General features: G+C 45.1%; 1 protein-coding gene across 1 annotated transcript; it reads left to right on the plus strand.

Annotated features, from left to right (window-relative positions):
• Nucleotides 1-79: 79 nt before the first annotated feature.
• WDR87 (WD repeat domain 87) lies at nt 80-17,763 on the plus strand. Its single transcript, XM_074314408.1, has 6 exons — nt 80-247; nt 5,579-5,696; nt 6,598-6,768; nt 7,154-10,038; nt 10,485-10,756; nt 11,149-17,763. The coding sequence occupies exons 2-6, from the start codon at nt 5,625-5,627 to the stop codon at nt 16,767-16,769; spliced, it is 9,021 nt and encodes a 3,006-aa protein (XP_074170509.1). The 5' UTR covers nt 80-247; nt 5,579-5,624; the 3' UTR covers nt 16,770-17,763.
• The last annotated feature ends 1,350 nt before the right edge of the window (nt 17,764-19,113 follow it).

The following is a 19,113-nucleotide window of genomic DNA, read 5'->3' on the forward strand; positions in this document are numbered from 1 at the left end:
CTCGCGCTGGGCATTTTCCTGCCGGCCGCGCGCCACTGCGGCCGCGCGCCAATGCGCACGCGCGCTCACTCACCTTTTCTGGGTCTGTTCGCCCCGGCGCTTGGCTGGGGGCTAACCGCTGTATCGGCGGACTACCCCCGCAGCATCCCCAAGGTCGCACCTTCTAGGTCTGGTCCTTCAAATAGCAGCTCCTGGGTGTCGCCACACACGCCTTACCCGTCCCATGTTGAGAGTCCTGTCGTCGCAGGTAATAGGCGCGGTTCGCCCCTCCGGGAAGCAGACACGGTCCCCTTCCAGCCCACGCAGAGGGCCGCGGGACGTCTACATAGGTAGGGACTGAGGTGTGGTCTCTCCCCGTCCTAGGTAGCTCCAGAGCTTTGCCTTCCATGGCAGCCTCAGGACCACCACCCAGAGGGGGGCCCTGGAAGCCCTGTTATCCACCATTCATTCGTTGATCTCACGCTATGAGGAAATGTGTTTGAGTACCCATGGCCTGGGAAATTTTGTGTAAATTAGTCCACCTACTCAGGTAATCAAGATCTGACACTTTTTTCAAAAAATGGATATTGGGGCGTCCAGTTAGCTCAGTTGGTTAGAGTGCGGGACCTCTTAACAACAAGGTTGCCAGTTAGATCCCCACTTGGGCAACTGTGAGCTGCGCCCTCCACAAGTAGACTGAAACAACTACTTGACTTGGAGCTGATGGGAAAAACACACCTTTAATAAAAAAAAGTTAAATAAAAAAAAGATGTTGCTACTCCTACTCCATAGGGGTTACCAGAGAGAATTGGCTGGAATAGCAAAGACCTCTGGTCAAGTGAACTCAGTCAGTATCTACCCTTCTTCATCCTTCCCAGAAGTTGGTCACTAAGACTTGAAGCTGAGAAGCATATATATCTTGGGAGAGGGTAGGGGTTATTCATCTGCTCATTCATTAAACAAAAACGTATTAAGCACCTACTTCATGCCAGGTTGGATGATTATGGGGACGCAAGACAAATCAAGACAGACTGGGTTCCCACTCTCGAGGAGCTAAGTCCAGTGCAGGTATCAGACCACCACCCAACAGTGACAATCTAAATCGGTAAAATTCTAATAGAAATATGCAAGCCACATACGCAATTTTAAATTTTACATTAGAAAACCAAAAGAAACAAATTTAATAATTTATTTAACCCAGTATATTTTTTATCCAAAATAACCTATGCTTAATGAAAAAAGATTTCCATTACTTCAATTCTGAAATCAAGTTAATTAACATGTTGCGTACGGATCACGAGAATCTTCACGAGGGATTTAAACCCCGCCATATGCAACGTGTTAAATTAAAACTGAGGCATTAACAAAGATACTCATTGGTGCATTGGGTGGTCATGGCAAAAGGTTAGAAACCCAAGGTCCATTAATGGCAGTTTGGATAAGTAAATGATAGGTTGGTCACACAGTGGAAACCATGCAACTAGCAACTGTTGGAAAATGAGACAGTTATATGTATTAATATGAGTTAATCTCTAAGATAAATTGAGAAAAGATGTAGAACAGTGTATAAAGCATACTACCATTTATATAAGAAAAAGAATATTTTTTACATATATGCTTGTGTATGTACAAAACAACTGTTTAAAAGACACAACCAGTGTTACCTTTGTGGAGGGGAAACTAAAGAACAGGTGATCAGGTATGTTCCTTAATATGTTTTGAATATTTTTACTACGTCCATTTAAAAAAATGGTTTAATTAAATGGAGTGTGATAGTTTAGACATAGGGTCATCGTAACAATTAAATGAAACAACATGTGTAAAATGCCTGCCTACCACTTTACAACGTAGACAGTTCTGGATGCCATCATTATTCCCAGGTAACTCTGATAATGCATGTTTATCCGCCTCAAAAGTTGTTTATTTCCATAAAGATAGTTGAGTGCATTCACAGCCCTAGCTGTGAAGCCACGTGGAAAAGCCAGAGTAGCATTCCCAGGCCCAGGGACAGACTTCAACTCCTCATCATTAAAGTCATTCAAAAATGTATAAGTAAGTAAGGCAAGATCGCCCTCTGGCTTTACAGCTGACTTTACAGTCAACTAATTAGGCCCTTCTGATTCCAGCTGTGCTTTCTGCACCCCTATCCCCAAATGTGACAGCCACCTGCAAGGCTGTAGGAGCCACGCAGGGCCCTACCTCAAAGTGTGGAGCACATATCACCCTCCTTGTTATATGTACTCACAGCATTTTATTCTTCTTAAAACTGAATCACTAGCATAATTTTGAGAAAATTAAAAGTTGCAGAAAGGTTCGAAGAATTTCCCATTGTAATCAATGTTATGACTATTCTTTGATGTCTGCCTTCTCCAATGAACTGTAAGCTCTTTGGGGGCAAGAACTGTATGCCCTCACACTCCTTTAATAGAGCTTATGGAGCCAGTGAGTGACCCAAAAGGAACCCAGGAACCCAATAGTATCATGGAGTGCAGTGCCCCCTAGAGCCAATTCTCTTCCCAAGGCAGGGCTCATGGGATGTTGGCCTTCCATCCTACCACAGCTAACACAGAATGTTGGAGTGGACTGACTGCAGCTAAGAAAAAGAATGTAGTGCCAGTGTCAATGCCCAGTCACAGACAGAGCAGGGCATACCATATCTCTACCTCAAGTATTGACCCTACTTAAGTGGGCCAGAGGGCTTGAATTCTCCCATTAGATCATCTTTGGGTTATCAAGTTATTAAAAAGTCAAGACCGTTGGGATTAAGGCATCTGAAGCTCACTCTGGAGTTGCTTTTCAGGACAAGTAGTGGGATTAGGGAATCAAATGGGGGGATGTTAGGGATAGATTTCCTCTAAGGGTAACCTGTGAACCTGGTACATACATGGGATGGGAATGGCAAAAAGAATAAATAGGTTTGGGGTTTGAAGGCCTTCTTTCTCACTAATCCCCAAGGAATATGCCCCCAAAGGGGCCCCACTGCTTGCTTTTTGTAGGCTGGTCAAGAGAAGCTGGCCCAGAAGAGAAATTGGGAACAATGGAAACTGATGGCAGTGACTGCAAATGTGTTGGTAACGATGACTCTTTCAGCAGTTCTGGGGCCTCCAGGAGCCAGTGGGGAAAATCTGAGCTGTAGGGCCTGGCCTACAGGGCCATCCACTAACGTGCAAGATATGAAGCAGATCCCACTCACTCCAGAAAGGTGGTCCAAAGAAGCAGCAAGTGCAAGGTGATAGGAGAAGAGAATGGAAAAAGATACAGCAGGAGGGCAGCATGCATCTTGGGGAGAGTGGAAAGAGACAGAGGGGACGCTGAAGTTTGCCAGCCAGTCCCCAGTTCCCATTAGTGTGTTTATGAGTTAGAGAGCTTTCATAGCATCAGCTGGCAGACCCTCTTCCTGACTCTGATATGGAGGAGAATCCTGAACTGTGGATTGAATCTTAGTCTTGAATCTGCCCTGCGTAGCCTTGGACACATCGCTTTTCCTCTCTGAACTCATGTTCCTCGTATGTATAATGGAGATGTTTGCCTCTCAGAGGTCTTTCAAGAACTAATGAGGAGATGCACGTGAAAGTTTTTGTGGGCTCTAACCCACTCTACATTGAGATGATGATATGTTTTGCCTGCTGCTTCCCCCCAAATCCAGCCATCAAGTCTCTGTGGCAACACAAGGCCTAGGCTTGGCCATACTAGTGGGCAGGTTCTGTTGACATTGACTCAGGAGTCCAGGACAAACAGATCTAGAACTCCAATAGGTCTCCAAACCAGTGGTTCTCAGACTTTATTGTACAGTAAGAGCAGCTGGAGAGCTTGTTAAAACTCAGATTTGGGGGCCTTACCCTCAGAGTTGCCAATTCAGTGGGTTTTGGATTGGACCCAATAATTTACATTTCTAACAAGTTCCCAGGTAATGCTGGTGCTGCTGGCCTGAGAATCACACTTTGGGGAACCACTTCTTAAAACAAAGTTTACCAGCTTTCCTTCATCTGGCAGGCTCAAAGGTGGCCTCCATTGCCCTCTGCTGGCCAAACTATAAACTTAGCCCTCATGTTTCCAGTGCAACGGAAAAGTACAAAGTATCGGTTGGAAGGAAATAAAGCCTTGTCTGAGAACCAAACTAGGCTAAAAACAGCAATCACAATTGCTGCTTCAGAGTACAAGGTGTGATCAAACAATACGGTGAATGTTTAAATAAAAACAAATTATCACAGTAAAAGAGACGTTGCCATAATCCCCTCAAAATACTCTCCCTCGCTTTGAACACATCCCATCGTTCTTGCCACTTCCTGAAGCAGTTCTGGAAGTCCTCTTTCGTGTCTTCAGTTGCGCTGTCGTGGCTGCCTCAATGTCCTCAATCGATTCAAAAGGTTTACCTTTCATGGTTATTTTGATTGTGGGGAAGAGCCAGAAATCACATGGTGCCAGGTCTGGTAAATAAGGTAGATGAGGACACACCCTAATGTTTTTATTTGACAGAAATTGCCATATACCAGAAGTGATGTGTGACACGGGGCCTTTCTGTTGTGATCAAAACATATGGTGAATGCTGCTGCCGAGTGCCATCCAATGGAAAGGCAGGGATCTTCAACACAGGAAGTGGCGTGTCGAACTTAGTAAGAGCATGTGACAAGTTTCAACTTGTTCAGTGCCGTCAGTCGGATGTGAACTATGGTTGAGAGAAGGTGTGTTTTAAAGTGTGTCATATATCATCCTCCATCATGACAACGCTCAGCATCATGACTAAAGACACTCACGAAAGAGGACTTCCAGAACTGCTTCAGAAAGTGGCGAGAACGATGGGATAAATGTGTTCCAAGAGAGGGAGAGTATTTTGAGGGGGATTAATGGCAATATGTGTCTTTTATTGTAATAATTTTTTTAAAAAACATTCAACCAGGAAAAGTGGAAGTTTGTCCTCATGAAGGCCAAAAACAAGAGAGTGTGGAAGAGGATGATAAATAGATGATTCCACCAGCCTGGGAAAACCTGCAAGGCCAAGTGGCTGGATCCTTTCTCCAGCGGTGCCTGGTGGGCTGGCCCTTAGTCCTCGGTGGCCTACATCCCAATTTCCTACTTCAGTAGTCAGACCTGAACGGCCACAGAATCACTGAGGGAGCTTGTTACAAATGAAGGTCCTGGGTCCCACTTCCATGGTTCTGCTTCAGTAAGTCTAGGTGGGGACCTAGGGATTTGTATTTAAGATATACCCCCACCCCTAGGAACTTTGGGAACTCCTATCCTCACAAAATGCTCTCTTGACACACCACCATCAACAAAGGTTTATTACTTGCCTGGAATGGTATTCCTTTCCAGCCCCTTTCTAGGTTTGTCTGCTTCCCTCACCCATAATATCCCACAGGGTTATGATAGCTAAGATTCAGTCCCCAACTGCTTTACTTACCCTCTCCAAACCTCAGTTTATCTCATCTATAAAATGAGGTAAAACCCACCTCAGTGGGCTGGAGTCAGGATTAAATGAGAAGGTGTGTCTTATGCATAGTTCCTGACATTCAAAAAGTGTCCAATAAACATGTGTTCATGTTTCCTAGCTCCTCAGAAAGTAGCAGTGGCTAAACTGGCATCTTTTGGGTTCCCACAGGTTTTTAAGCAAAGGTCCTGAGGGGGATCAGGAGATAACCAAGGTGATGTCTTCCTCCAGACTCATTCCCCTGTGGAAGGATTTAAAATATCTCATAAGTGACATACCAAAAAGCAAGGTAATGTATGTGTAAGACAAAAACATGTATTGGCCTCTTATCTATCTTAATAGTTATGAGCACTTCAGAGGAGCATTGATTTTTCATGGAAGGAGGACACAGGCAGGGGAGACCATAAAGACAATTGTTACCTCAGGAGGAAGTGGGCTATTAATTTCCTAATGAGACTAGGGACCTCTTGCAAGGACATTTTGATAGTGGAAGGTGAACACTTTGGAGCATTGTCAGAGGAACCAACCATCTGGGAACAGACGCTTTTCTAAAAGAGAAGGGAGAAGGCACCAAAGAGAACATTTGCCAAGCTCAGCGTTGCTATGGCTGGCTCTGTGCAAGGATCCCAGGTGCCTGTTGCATAGCACATGCTCAGTCACTGTGGGATATTGTATACATATCATCTTCCTCTGTCAAACTTAAAAGCCGGGTAGCGTGTCCGAGGAGTCCTAGTACAGTTTTAAACTTTAGTAACTTAAAGCTGCACTGACTTTCGGCGACACCCTGTTACGTTACATGTGGGTCTATGGTAGTGCACTTGTGTGAGTAATCCATCAAATGTGTTTTTTATGACACATGTACCTTTCAGACATCAGGGAGAATGTTAGAGGAGAGGTACGGCTCACTTTGTGTTGGGAAGATCAGGTTTCCACTGTGCTCACACTATAAAATTTGCCTCTAGAGGCCCTAAAGTGGTTCGTTCGGTTCTCTATTGTGTCGGGGGTTTTGTTACATGCTTGTGAAGTGTAGGTGTCCCACGGGTGATCCGTTGTGCAAGTGTGGGTGTATCAGGGTGGTCCTTGGGGTTGCGGCCTGACTTTGGGAACTGCTTCAATTGCGACTTGAGTGAGAATACATTCAGTGCATGTGTGTGTCCTGGTCTCTTAGTTTATGCCATGCCTCTCCCCAGCAAACTTCAGATGATGCACAGAGTGACATAGTTGTGCTGAGTGACCGGTCCCAGATACTGTTCCAAGAGTCTCGACATCCTCAAAATATGCCACTTCTGTGCTATTACTTCAGTGATGCCAACTTCTTTGCCTCCCTCTCATGGGTGACAACAAGCACAAAAGAAATACAGGTAAAACTGCCTAGTCTTTCATCTTCTTAGCCTCTTTGTCCAGAGGCCATGCCCATATAAGTCCCCACTCCAGATTGACAAAGGAAGATATACCCTTTGAATGAAAGTGACCTGGATCCAAGATTCCTCCCTCATCCTTTCTCCAATTATAGTATCCATGTTGAATAGATTGTATGGTTCCCCTAAAGTAGGCCAAGGTTAGGGAAAGACTCATAGGCTTCCTGCTTATACAGTATTTCCAACCACTATAACCAGGATAAAATCATTCTAGAATCTTCTAGTTCCTCCTTAGCACAAGAACAGGAGAAAACAGCTGAAAATTCTGCCCTTTCCTCTTCTATTAATATTATCTTCTCCAGGCAGTTTCCATCTTATTCTCTTGTAGGCTGTAGTATGGATAAAGAGCAAAACTGAGGACATGGTCGAGAAGAGGACATTCTCCATGACCGAACGATTGCCACCCATCCAGTGTATGGTCCACACAGGTTCCTTTCATGCCTTGGTGGCCTACTGTGGTGACCTGCTCCTGCGGCTCTTTGGGGACCACTTTCGGTCATTCAAACCCCTGGGTATAGTGCCCTGCCGCTTTAACATCAACTGCCTCTGCTATGACCCAAAAGTGAAGATGCTTTTGTCAGGTATCCTGGGGGCAGTGGTCACCTGGACCATTGAGCGCAGTGGCAGGGGCCTCCAAATAGCCCACATGGTTCCCATGCCCGGTGACGAACTAGTCCAGGACATCATGTTGAATGGCCCCAATGGCTCCCTCCTAGCCCTGTGTGAGACTGTGGTGAGGGTCCTGGAGCACCAGGGCCCCGGCCAGCTGGAGGAGGTGAGGAGGTTCACGTCTACCACCAGTGGCTCCTCTATCACCTGCTGCTTCACCTGTTTTGCTCAGGACTTTCTCTATGCTGGAAACAAGAGTGGGGACATCGAAGCGTGGAGCCTCAGTCGGAGCCACTCTCCCCACAGTTTCAAGGCCCATTCCTTGTCAGTGGTATGCATCCGCAGCCGGCCAGAAGCCCACACGCTGCTAACAGCCGGCAAGGAAGGCTTCATCAAGGAGTGGAACCTTAGTTCGGGGGACCTACTGCGGCAGCTAGAACTTGCTGAGGAACTGTATCAACTCCAGTTTATTGATAACATTACCTTCTTCTGCCAAACTACCCACTCTTTCTCCTTGCGCCGTCTGCCCTGCTTCTACAGCCTCTTCAACGTCTGTGGCTCTGCTCCAGAGCACGTGCGTCGGGTCCGCTGTGGTAATAACTGTTTCCGGATCCTGTGCACTACTGAGGATGGCTTGTTGCGCTTTGTGTCCCCACTAACAGGGGATCTTCTGGTTGTCACCTGGCCCTTCTCAATCCTGGACCACGCTGTGGATTGGGACTATGACCCAGATAAAGAGGAGCTCTTTGTAGCAACAGGTGGCTCAGATGTGCTGGTATTTGACACAACCCGCTCCCCTTGCCCAGCCAAGTATCTTTTATGCACCTCACCAGATTCTCAGGATGTGGTACAATGCCTGGCTTATGGGCATTTCCACCTGGGTCGGGGTCTGGAAGGACTAATGTTCTCTGGACACCAGAGTGGTATGATAAGAGTGCTTTCCCAGCACAGCTGTGCCCGAATAGAGAGATTCGTGCATTTTGGGGCTGTATTGGCACTTTGTACGCTACCCGTAGGGCTTTTAAGTGTCCCAGAAAACTCTTTGCTCTGTTCCTATGGAATGGATGACTACGTACGCCTATCAGAAGCTGTGTTTGAAGGGATCAGAGTATATCTACGGCCCCTTGCCAGCATTCTCAGCAGCTGTCACCTAAAACACCTAATACTCTTGCCAAAGTCTGTGGGTGCCATCACGGAGACTAACTGCCTGCGTCTCTGGAAGTTCTGTGATATTCTATCCTCTGAGACACAGAAAGGCTCAACATTCATAGAGACATTGCCTCTGCACCAGTGTGCCATCACATCCTTTGATGTGTGCCTGTCCTTGAGTCTTTTTGTCACAGGTGGTATTGACGGCTCTGTCCGAATCTGGAACTTCCATGGTAGACTCATAGCCACACTGGACTCATCACTGCACTTTGGCCCAGTCTGCTTTGCAAATGACCGGGGTGACCTGCTTGTGACTTTCAACAAGAGTCTTTATCTTGTATCCTGTTTAAAACTGCTTCCCCCAACCCTGCTGTATCGCCTTTCCTTTATGAGCATGGTAGATGAAGTGCTAGAAGATCCTAAGCCTTTCATACCAAGCTTCTTCTTTTCCTTTGAGACCATGTTTGTGCCCAAGTATATCTACCTTGGACAAGGGCAACAGGAATTAGTAGGTCTGGAGAAACTTGTCAATAAGCGGGCCATTGCCTTTGACCATATTGTGCCACATGTCATAGAAGAAGATGAGCAAAGGAGCCTTGTAGTACTAGCTGCCCCAAGACGCGGTTCCTTGGGGCATGAGGAGGAAACAGATATAAACATGCAGGTCAGAAAACGTTATCCCCATTATGTGGCTCCTCCCCAACTACAGCTGACTACCTGGGAGGGATTCAACCCCTATCAGATACTGCGATACTACTTTGGTTGTGGGCGGAAATGGCTCTTAGCCCCTGACTGCTACATCCCCAACTCAGTGATTCGTGCCCGTCTTTGGCCAGAGGGCAGCCCGATATACCTACAGTGCAACCTGCACTCACCCACGCGGGAATTGGAATGGGATAAGTCTGAACAATTCTTCTTCTGGCACAGTAAGGTAAGACCTATACATGAGGTAAAAGAATATTCACTGGAAAAGGAGGATGAAGACTTCATGGAAATGAGAATGTCCAAGGATATAACCTATAGCGTCTTTACAGACTCAACAAACCGCAGCTGGCTAGGAAGACAGATGAGTGAAATAGCTATTAATAGCCTGATTGAGACAATCCTCAACATTATGATCCACGCTCCTTTACTGAAGTACCAATGCTGTATTCGTGTGCTAGGGCAAATCTTTGCCTCTTACCAAGTGTCTCCACCCCTGCGCTCTGAAACAGCTCATCGCCTGCTGGATGATACAACCAATTCTAGTCCACTGATCCGAGAGCTAGCCTGGGAAGGGCTGAAGCGTCTAGGAATGATCACTCATCTCTTTGCCATGCCTCTGGCCCAAGGGTTAATGGACAAGGACAAAAGAGTGAGGAATAAGGCCCTGAGCCTCATGAGTAACACTGGAATCCACTCTAAGACCTCACTCGTAAATTTGATCCAGAACCGAGACACTTTCCAGGACATGCAGTAAGTTCTTTTTGCCTTCCTCAATTATTTACTAGCTTCTAATTTTCTTCTACCCCTTCCCTATTTTCCCCTTCCCTTCTTTCACTATCTTTCCATCCCTGTTCATTGGCTCTTCCTGTCCTTCTTCCTTGTTCAGTCTTTTTCCATTCCTAGACTAGCACTCCTTTCTCCATTTCTTCTCCTGTTCCCATCTGTCCCCTACCTCTTCAGGTTCCCCCTTTCATCCTTTTCTCCTATGCTGCAGCCTCCATATAGATCACTCCATTCATTGCCATCTTATCTTCTCAGACTTTTTCTTTCTTCTTGGCCATCCTTTACCTCTACATATTCTGTCTCTATTGGCCACATTGCCAAGCCCTCAGCCTGTTCCACAGCAGTTCTTTCCTTCTCATTCTCCCTCTTCTCCGTAATTCAGCATGCTCCTTCTTCTCTTTTGACTTTCACAGGCAGGAAATGATTGGGGAGGAAACTCTGGAACATCTGCTGGGGATGCGTGCCACAGATCTCCAAATCCTTCATACTCAAGTGCAGCAGCGACTGAATGAAAATCTGACCTTGTCGCATGGAGATAAAAAGCCTGCTTTTTCTTTAGCTGTCTCAAGGGCTTCTAAACTTATGCCCATTTCCAAGCAATCTGATGTAATTTTTAAAGAATCTGAAGTTGCCATCAAGCCCAGCAAAGGCCTAAGACATAGCCGAGCAGGGGGCAAAAAGCATAGTATGTATGGGGTGATCCAGTTCATGCCTCAGAGTCCCCAGAGGCAGGGTAGTTAGGGCTAAGATGGGTCAAGAGATATCAGGTAGAAGTAGAGATACATGGAATGATCTTTTCACAGAAAACAACCTTCCTAGGAAGAATCCAACCTTAGGAAGACTCCAAGGCCTATCGCTCTAGGATTTTGGGTGGGGGCACTGAGAATAAAGCAAGGAGAATTCTCTCTCTCTCTCTCTCTCTCTCTCTCTCTCTCTTCTTTCTTTCTTAAAGGCTTCAGCCCCCTGTGTTGCTATTTCTTTTATGGCAGTTCCTCTTAGCTCATACCAGATATTGGGAAATGTTTCTTTTAAGCCGCCCATGTTTTCCTTATCTGCATCTTCTGATTTTCCCTGCAGCCCGAAAATTGTTGCGGGTCCTCAAGAAGATGAAAGAGACTGGCACAGAGCCAGTTCCCTTAGAGGGTGAAAGTGACCAGAGTGAAGCTGTACCAATTGAAGACACAGCCATCCATTCTAGGTCTTCCATTTCCAGTGTACTAAAGATTTCAAAAGATGCTGAACAACAACCTCCAGAGAAAGATATCCCAAAGGATGTTGCAGTAACCCTGGAGATGCTGAAGAAAATACATGACAAAAGAGGCAAGAAAACAACAGTTGAGAAACCCATAAAAAGGCACAAGAAGAAGAAGAGAAAAGAAGCTGAAGTTATACTTGAGGAAACTCTGCCTCCTATAAAGGAAGAACCAGTTGTGAAGAAGGTACAAGCCAGAGGGCGGGGTGTCTCTGGAGCTCCTGGCCACAAGCCTACCCCTGGAGATGGCTCATCATGGCGGGATGATATATGTCGTCTTATGACCCTGAGGATATCTGGTTCCCAAACAGAAATGTCAGAAGCTCTAACCACTGAGCTAGTGACCAGGGCTCACGAGGTGCTGGAAGATAGACACCCCAGCTGGGAGCTCTTTCAGAAGATCTGCCCCCTACTGAAGAAAGAAAGCGAGGTGCTGTTTGAGGACCTTGATGTAGCCTGGCCAGAGGAGAAACCAACTTTTATTCATGAAGAAGCAATTAGAGAGGACATGGTTACCAGAGACATCAAAGAGATACCAGAGAGGCAAGAACAAATACAAATGGAAACAAGGGACATGCGGGACTTACTGGAAACCCAAGTGATTCCCAAAAGAGGCAAGAAAAAGAAAGTTATTTTTTTAGAACCTGGTGATCTAACCAAGGGGAAACAAATACTGAAGAAAGAAGAGAAATCCTCTAAGAAGCCTTCTAAGCAAAAGAAGGAAATAAAAGTGGATAAAAAAGAGAGGGAAATGACCGAAAGACAGAAGGATGTGAGTCAGGGAGGGGGGGAAATGGCAAAACTACAGGGGGAAGTGGTTAGGCAAGAACAACAACCAATTATGTATGAGACGAAGATGACTTTGAAGGATTGGAAGAAGTCCTGGGATCAGTGGAAAAAAGCACATGGTGAGACGAGGAAATCCTGGAATGAATGGAAGACAGCCTGGGAAGGGAAACATCTTGAGGAAGAGGAGAAAACACAAGAGGACAAAGAGAAGCTATTCCCAGATGAGGAAAAGCTGGATGGGGACAGTAGAAAGCTGGGATGGGATGAGACGGCACCAGTCTGGGGAAAGAAGTTGTCAGACAGGTCCAGGGAACAACTATTAGAGGATGAGGATGAACTGACCCTGGAGGAAAAAGAATTGTCTCAGGAGTGGGGAGGAGGAGGAAGAGAAGGAGGGAGAGAAACAGAAGAAGAGGAAGAAGAAGAGGAGGAGGAGGAAGAAGGAGGAGGAGGGGAAGAAGAGAGAGAAGCAGAAGAAGAGGAAGAAGAGGAGGAGGAGGAAGGAGGAAGAGGAGCAGAAGAAGAAGGAGAAGGAGTAGAAGTAGTAGAAGAAGAGGAGGGGGAGGAGGAGGAAGTGGAAGAAGAAGAAGAAGAAGAAGAAGAAGAAGAAGAAGAAGAAGAAGAAGAAGAAGAAGAAGAAGAAGGAGAAGAAGAAGAAGAGGAGGAGGAGGAGGAAGTGGAAGAAGAAGAAGAAGAGGAAGAAGAAGAAGGAGGAGGAAGAGTAGGAGTAGAAGAAGAAGTAGAAGAAGGAGGAGGAGAAGAAGAAGAGGAAGGAGAAGGAAGAGAAGAAGAAGAGCTGGTGACAGAAGAGCAGAGACAGATTCAGAAAGAATACAAACAGGCCGAGGTTGAGAGGAAACGAGCCCAAGAAGAGAGGAGGCTGGCACAAGAGGAAGAGAAGCTAGCACAAGAAGAGAGACAATTGGCCCAGGAAGAGAGGAAACTGGCCAGACAATATAGGAAACTGACCCAGAGAAATAGAAAAATGGTCCAGGCAGTGAGGAAGTTTGTCCAGAAAGGGGAAAAACTGGCCCAAAGAGAGGAGACACTAAGCCAAGAAGCAGAGAAATTGGCCCAGAAAAGGAAGAAACTGGCCATGAAATTGGAGAAACTGGCTCAAAAAGAAGAGAAAATAGCAAAGAAAGGAGAGAAGCTGGCTGAGGTAAAAATTATATTGGTCCAGAAAATGGAGAAAGTGGCCCAGAGGGAGCAAGATCTGGCATGGCAAGAAAAGGAACTAGCTGAGGAATTGGAGGAGCTGACATGGGAAGAGGAGGAACTGGCTCAGAAAGAAGAGGAACTGAATCAGGAAGAGGAGGAATTAGCTAAGGAAGAGGAGGAACTGGCTCAGGAGGAGGAGACACTGGCCTGGAAAGAGGAGAAACTGGCTATGGAAGAGAAAAAACTGGTCCAGGAAGAAGTGCTGATCCAGGAAGAGAAGAAACTGGACCAGGACAAGGAAAAACTGCCTGAGGAAGAGGAAAGACTTGCCCAGAAAAGGGAGCAATTGATGAAGAATAAGGAAAAACTGGCCCAAGAAAGGGAAAAATTGGCCCAGAACAAGGTGGAACTTGCAAACAAGAAGATGATACTGGCCCAAAGGGGGAAAACTCTGGCTCAGAAGAAGGAGAAGCTGGTTCAGAAGGTGAAATTGACTCAGAGAAAAGAGAACATCTACCAGCTTAAAGAAAACCTTGCCCAGCACAGAAAGAAATTAATCCAAGTAAAGGAGAGACTGGACATGTACAAGAAGAAATTGGTTCAGGTAGAGGAGAAGCTGATGAAGGAAAAGGAAGAAGTTTTCCAGAAGAAGAAATTGGCTGACACAGAAGAAAAACTGGTCCAAGGTGAGGAAGAGCTGGGTAAGAAACAGCACAAGCTAGCCCAGGACAAAATGAAATTAGCTGTGGGGATGATGGCAATATTTCAAAAACTGCAACTGCTCAGAGGAGAGGGGGATATTATTGAAGAAGAAAAGGCACTGGAATTGAGAATGAAGAAACTGGTCCAGGAGAAGGTAAAACTGGCTGAGGGAAAGGAAACTCTCTTCACAGGAGAGACTCAAGAAACCTCAACACAGAGGAAACTGAGTGAGAATGAACTAGAAGTAATTAAGAAGAAATTGTCACTAGAGGAGAAGATGCTGATATATGAAGATAGGTTATTGGCCACCAAGCTAATGGAAATTGCAAAAGAAAAATTAGAATTTACTAGAGGAGGGAGAGTATATGCCCAGGAAGAAAGGAAGCTAGCCAAAGTAATAAGGAAGTTAGCTAAAGGAAACATTTCCATACAACCATCAAAGGTGCGCAGAAGAATCTTAAAGATACTTCAAATTTTTACTAAAAATGAAAGGAAACTAACCCAGGAAAAAATACAGATAACAAAGATAAAGAGGTCACTTGTTGTTAAGGAAAGAAGATTGAGCAAGGAACAAAATGAACTTGATGCCAAAGAATGGGATATTTTTGAGGAACAATCAGAATTTACCAAAGATGAGAAAAAACTAGCTAAAAAGCAGAGAAAACTGGCCAAGGAAATGGGAAGAATGATAAAGAAAGAGGAAAAAATAACTGAGAAAGAAAGGAGATTGGCCAGGCAAGAGAGAGAAATCATAGAGAAAGAAGAGGAGGAAGGAATAACAGAGGAAGAAGAGGTAATGTCATTCCTTAAACAAAAGTCAAGAAAGAGAATAAAGAGAGTTGATATGCCACAGGAAGAGTTTCCCAGTCAAAGGGATGAGGTGGAAAATGAAGAGATCTTTTCTGGAGAAATGAAAAGCCTGTTTGATGAAGTAGAGCAAGAGAGTCTGTCTGAGGAGGAGGAAGGGGAGGTGGAGAAAGAGGAGGAAGAATTGAAGGAGGAAGAGGAAGAGGAGAAGATGGAGGCTATAAAAGAGGTGGAGGAGGAGGAAAAGAAGAAGAAGAAAAAGAAGAAGAAGGTTCAGGAGGAGGAGGAGAAAGTGTTTGAGAAGTATGAAAGCATGAGTGAGGAAGAGGTGGGACGTTTAAGTGAGAAAGAAGAGGAGGAAGAGGAAAGAAGTGCATTGGAAGAAGTAGACAAGGAAAAAGATATCTTAAAAAGAGAAACATTATTTAAGTTACCAAAAAAGAGAGAAAAGGACCCGAGAGGGAGAGAAACAGTCCCTTCTATTAGAAAAAGCATCCCTGCGGTCAAAGGCATTGATATAAACCTGGAAGATCTGAAAAGCCCATCCAGTAAACTGATCTCAGTAGCTCTGGGGAAGGAAGAGACTACACCAGTGCCAGTGTCCACACAACAAATATCCTGGAAGGATAAGACCACAGAACTTGAGACATCCAGGATATTCCCAGAGACAAGGTTTATGGATAAACAAGGAGAACTGTTGCAGAAATATAAGCCCATTCCTCTACAAGTCTTGGATACAGTTTTGGAGTCCCAAGAGCCAGACTTAAAGACCCCATATTTATCCCACATAGTGAGGAAGACCATGGAAGCTCAGAAACTCCAAGGCAAACCACGAGGGCACAGGAGGCAGTGGCTTTCGAAGCATCATCCATCTCTGATGGGACAGACTGTGTCCCACATCCTGGCTGAGGAAACACAGGTAGACATAAGCCTCTCAGACGTAGAGTGGATCCACCATGTTCTAGAACAGATGGAGACAGGAGAACAGCTTTCCAGGGACAGTTTCCACAGATTGTGCCAGCTTCTCGAAGACCTCACCTCAAAGGGAACCTTAGAGTGGATGCATCTGGCCGCACTTGAAGCTATCGTGTACCATCACAGACAGGTGCTAGAATCACGAAGCTCAAAACCCAGTAAGGAGCCCATGGGTCCAAAATACCTGAAAGTGATCCCTCCTATAAAGAGAAAGGAAAAGGAAAGCTGGCTAAAACCTTTGGCTGTTCCCACACCAAAGTCTTCATTAGCTACCAAAAGGATTCCAAACCCAAAGGCTATAAATTGGCATCTTCTAGGAGAGCCTTACAGGAGTGCACGGGCAGAGCAGATATCCAGTACCCTCAAGGAGATGGAGATACGACACTCTTATCCTGCCACAAGAGACATTTTCACAGGTGTCCATGCCTCTGTGGAAAAACAAACCCTAGCACTGACGTTTCAAAAGGACTTCTGGGCTTTTAAGGGTAAGGGCAGGCCCCCCAAATTGCCCAAGGTGAAAAAGAAGGCACAGCCTAGATCTGCCACAAAGGAAGAGGCCCCTCTATGGGAGACATTTGTGGCACTGTACCATGTTTTGCGGATGTTGCGGGAGCGATATGCAGAAGACAGTGCTGCTTGGATGGAACAGTTCTACTTGCTCATGGACCTGTACCAACTTAAGTCCCCCAGAATCCAGAAGCTGCTACAGGATCTGCTACTGAGAGAGGAACCCCAACCCCATGGGAACATCTACAGACAGCCCCTAAAGGCTATGGAGCTAGCTCCCGGGGAGCGGCTGTTCTACCACCTGTTTTGTGGTAGCTCTCACATCCCCAGAGGTCCTCCAAAGTTCCAGGAGGTGGTGCCCCTTCCAGGACAGAACAATGTGAGTACCATGCTTCCCATGGGCATTGCTCATTATGGGATCTTAGAACTTGCCTGGAAGAGCCTGCCCCAAGCTGATATTCACCTCACCGAGGAATTGCCCCATATTGTTGCTCCTACACTGTAATTTGGGACTGACTGGAAGTCAGGACTTTTCATTTCCATCTGGAGAAAGGCCTTGTCACCAGAATCTAGACCTTTATTTCTAGGGCCCACACAGAGGTAGGGCCAGGCCAAAGCCCTTTCTCTACCCTGTTCCAGAAGCCAGCTTCTATAATGTGGAATAAAGAGGAGGTTCTCATATCCAACAAGCTCTGTGATGTGTCCCTTTTCCTGAAACATTGTTTCTCCAGAAAGGTAGCCAAGGAGATCAGACACTCACATACTCCAGTGGGAAAACTTACTAAAAGCGAGCGGTGCTCACACTCTGGAGGCCTTAGACAGAAGAGCCTTTCCTTGTCCTCTTCCTTCCTTGTCTCCCACCATCCTCTCCTAAAGACTATAGGAAGGAAAGCACCTGGCACAAAAATGAATGTATATTTCACATTAATAGAAGAGGCATTGATATAGTAGAAAAAAATGGATTTTAGAAACGGAAACTCAGCATTTTGCTCCTTAGATTTAGGGGTACACAGTGGAGGCAGACTCTATTTCCCTGGTCATAGCTCTGCATGCTGATAACTTGAGTCCCAAACAGCAGGTGTGGTGGGTGTTGGGAGACCCTCAGAGTAAAGGAAAAAGCTTCCAAGTTCTAGCCAGTATACCACCTGGTGACCTAATTACTGGATGGCACTAAGGGATAATACCATTTGAGATTAAAGCAGAAAGAAAATGAGGGAAACTATATCTTCCATTCTTTTGCCAATACCTGGACATGAGGTTTGGGGAGGATGATAGAATGAAAATATGGAAGACCTAAGTGAAAGCTCAAATAGGCCCCCTGCTGTCTAGGGACTTATGACCCTTCCTTCTAGCAATTAAGGAGACAAGAGATAAAAGGAAAGGGGTAGTAAAATAGAAGAAGTCACTGTTAGTAATCCTTCCCTCATCTCCTCTTCCCACCATGGAGAAAGAATGGCCTCTTTGTAGGCAAGCTGAGTCTTCTAACAGCTTCTAGCAAGTAGTCCACATGTGCCATTTGCTACCCTTATCCCACCTCTCCTTTGTTATTCTACTTCTACCTGAGTTTACTTCTGTGGGGAAGCCAAGGATAGAGGGAAAGAGAACATTCTGAAGAGTTGGATTCACCTTGGAGGCCAAGGGCAATGACAGCCCTGGGTATATAGTTGGGCTCCTCCATGTCAGCCTACATATTTGGCAGCGTAGAGTATGTGAGTGCTGTGGGCTGGGTACAGGGAGCCTCAAGGATAACTGACCTAACAGCTGACCAAGGCAGCAGAAGTAAGGATGAGCCAGCCGGCTCTGCATCCTCAACATGAATCATGTCTCCTTTTGACTTCTGTTTAGTTGTCTGTGTCAAAAAGAGGATAGTACACAAATTACAAATATCAGGCATGAAAGAGGGGGCATTACTACAGATCCTACAGACAGTAAAAGGATAAAGACTATAATGAACAACTCTATGCCCATAAATTTGACAACATAGATGAGGTGGACAAATTCCTTGAAAGACCAAGAAAGGTAACAGCAATATCTATCTACTTCATTTTGCATGATATCAGTGGGTCCTGTGGTAAACAAACAACAACAAAAATTTAAAAGCCCAACAGTGACAAAAAACAGTCTGTTATGGTCCCAAAGTCAAGAAATCTATGGATGGCTCTCCAGTGAGCCTCAAAACCTGAGAACTGGCTGTGACGACCTACAGATCTTTGTCTTTGATGGAATGGCAGAGAGCAGGACTTATTTGTATTTTCTCTTTATTATGAAAATTTTCAATCACAAAAGTAGAAGAGAGTATTATAATGAACCCCCAGATCCTATTACCTAGATTTAATTGTAAACATCTTGCAAAAATTGTTTCATTTTTTTCTTTGTTGAAATATTTGAAAATAAATCCCAGATATATTTCAATACTAAATATTCTAATACTCTAAAAAAAATAAAATTTTCTTACATAATGACTTTACATCTAACAAAATAATTCCTAAATGTCATCTAATACTCTGCAAATTTTCCTGATTGCCCCTCAAAATGTCCTTTTATATTTTGCTTGAATCAGAATTCAAACAAGGTCTACACCTTGTTTGATTGTTAAGCTTCCTGAGACTCTTTTAATATTAAACATTTACACTCTTCTCTCCCCAGTTTTTTCCACACCATTGCTTTGTTGAAGACTGATTCAGTTATCCTGTCTATTTCTCCATGTTTGGGATTTTTCTGATAGAGTTTTGCAACCTGAGGTCTGGATGTGATTCGAGGGTCCATGGAGATTCTGAAATTGAATGGTGCTTGGTACTCCCTCTATCCCTACACCTCCCCACCCAAGCAAAAGTCTATAGCTTTCATCA

This window comes from Rhinolophus sinicus, linkage group LG11 (assembly GCF_036562045.2).
Source record: "Rhinolophus sinicus isolate RSC01 linkage group LG11, ASM3656204v1, whole genome shotgun sequence".
NCBI lineage: Eukaryota > Metazoa > Chordata > Mammalia > Chiroptera > Rhinolophidae > Rhinolophus > Rhinolophus sinicus.

Coding starts and splice junctions, on each gene's coding strand:
- WDR87 (XM_074314408.1), top strand. CDS start 5,625: ATGTCTTCCTCCAGACTCATTCCCCTGTGGAAGGATTTAAAATATCTC. Junction 5,697..6,597: donor GTGACATACCAAAAAGCAAG/GTAATGTATGTG, acceptor GCCTCTCCCCAG/CAAACTTCAGATGATGCACA. Junction 10,039..10,484: donor GACACTTTCCAGGACATGCA/GTAAGTTCTTTT, acceptor TGACTTTCACAG/GCAGGAAATGATTGGGGAGG.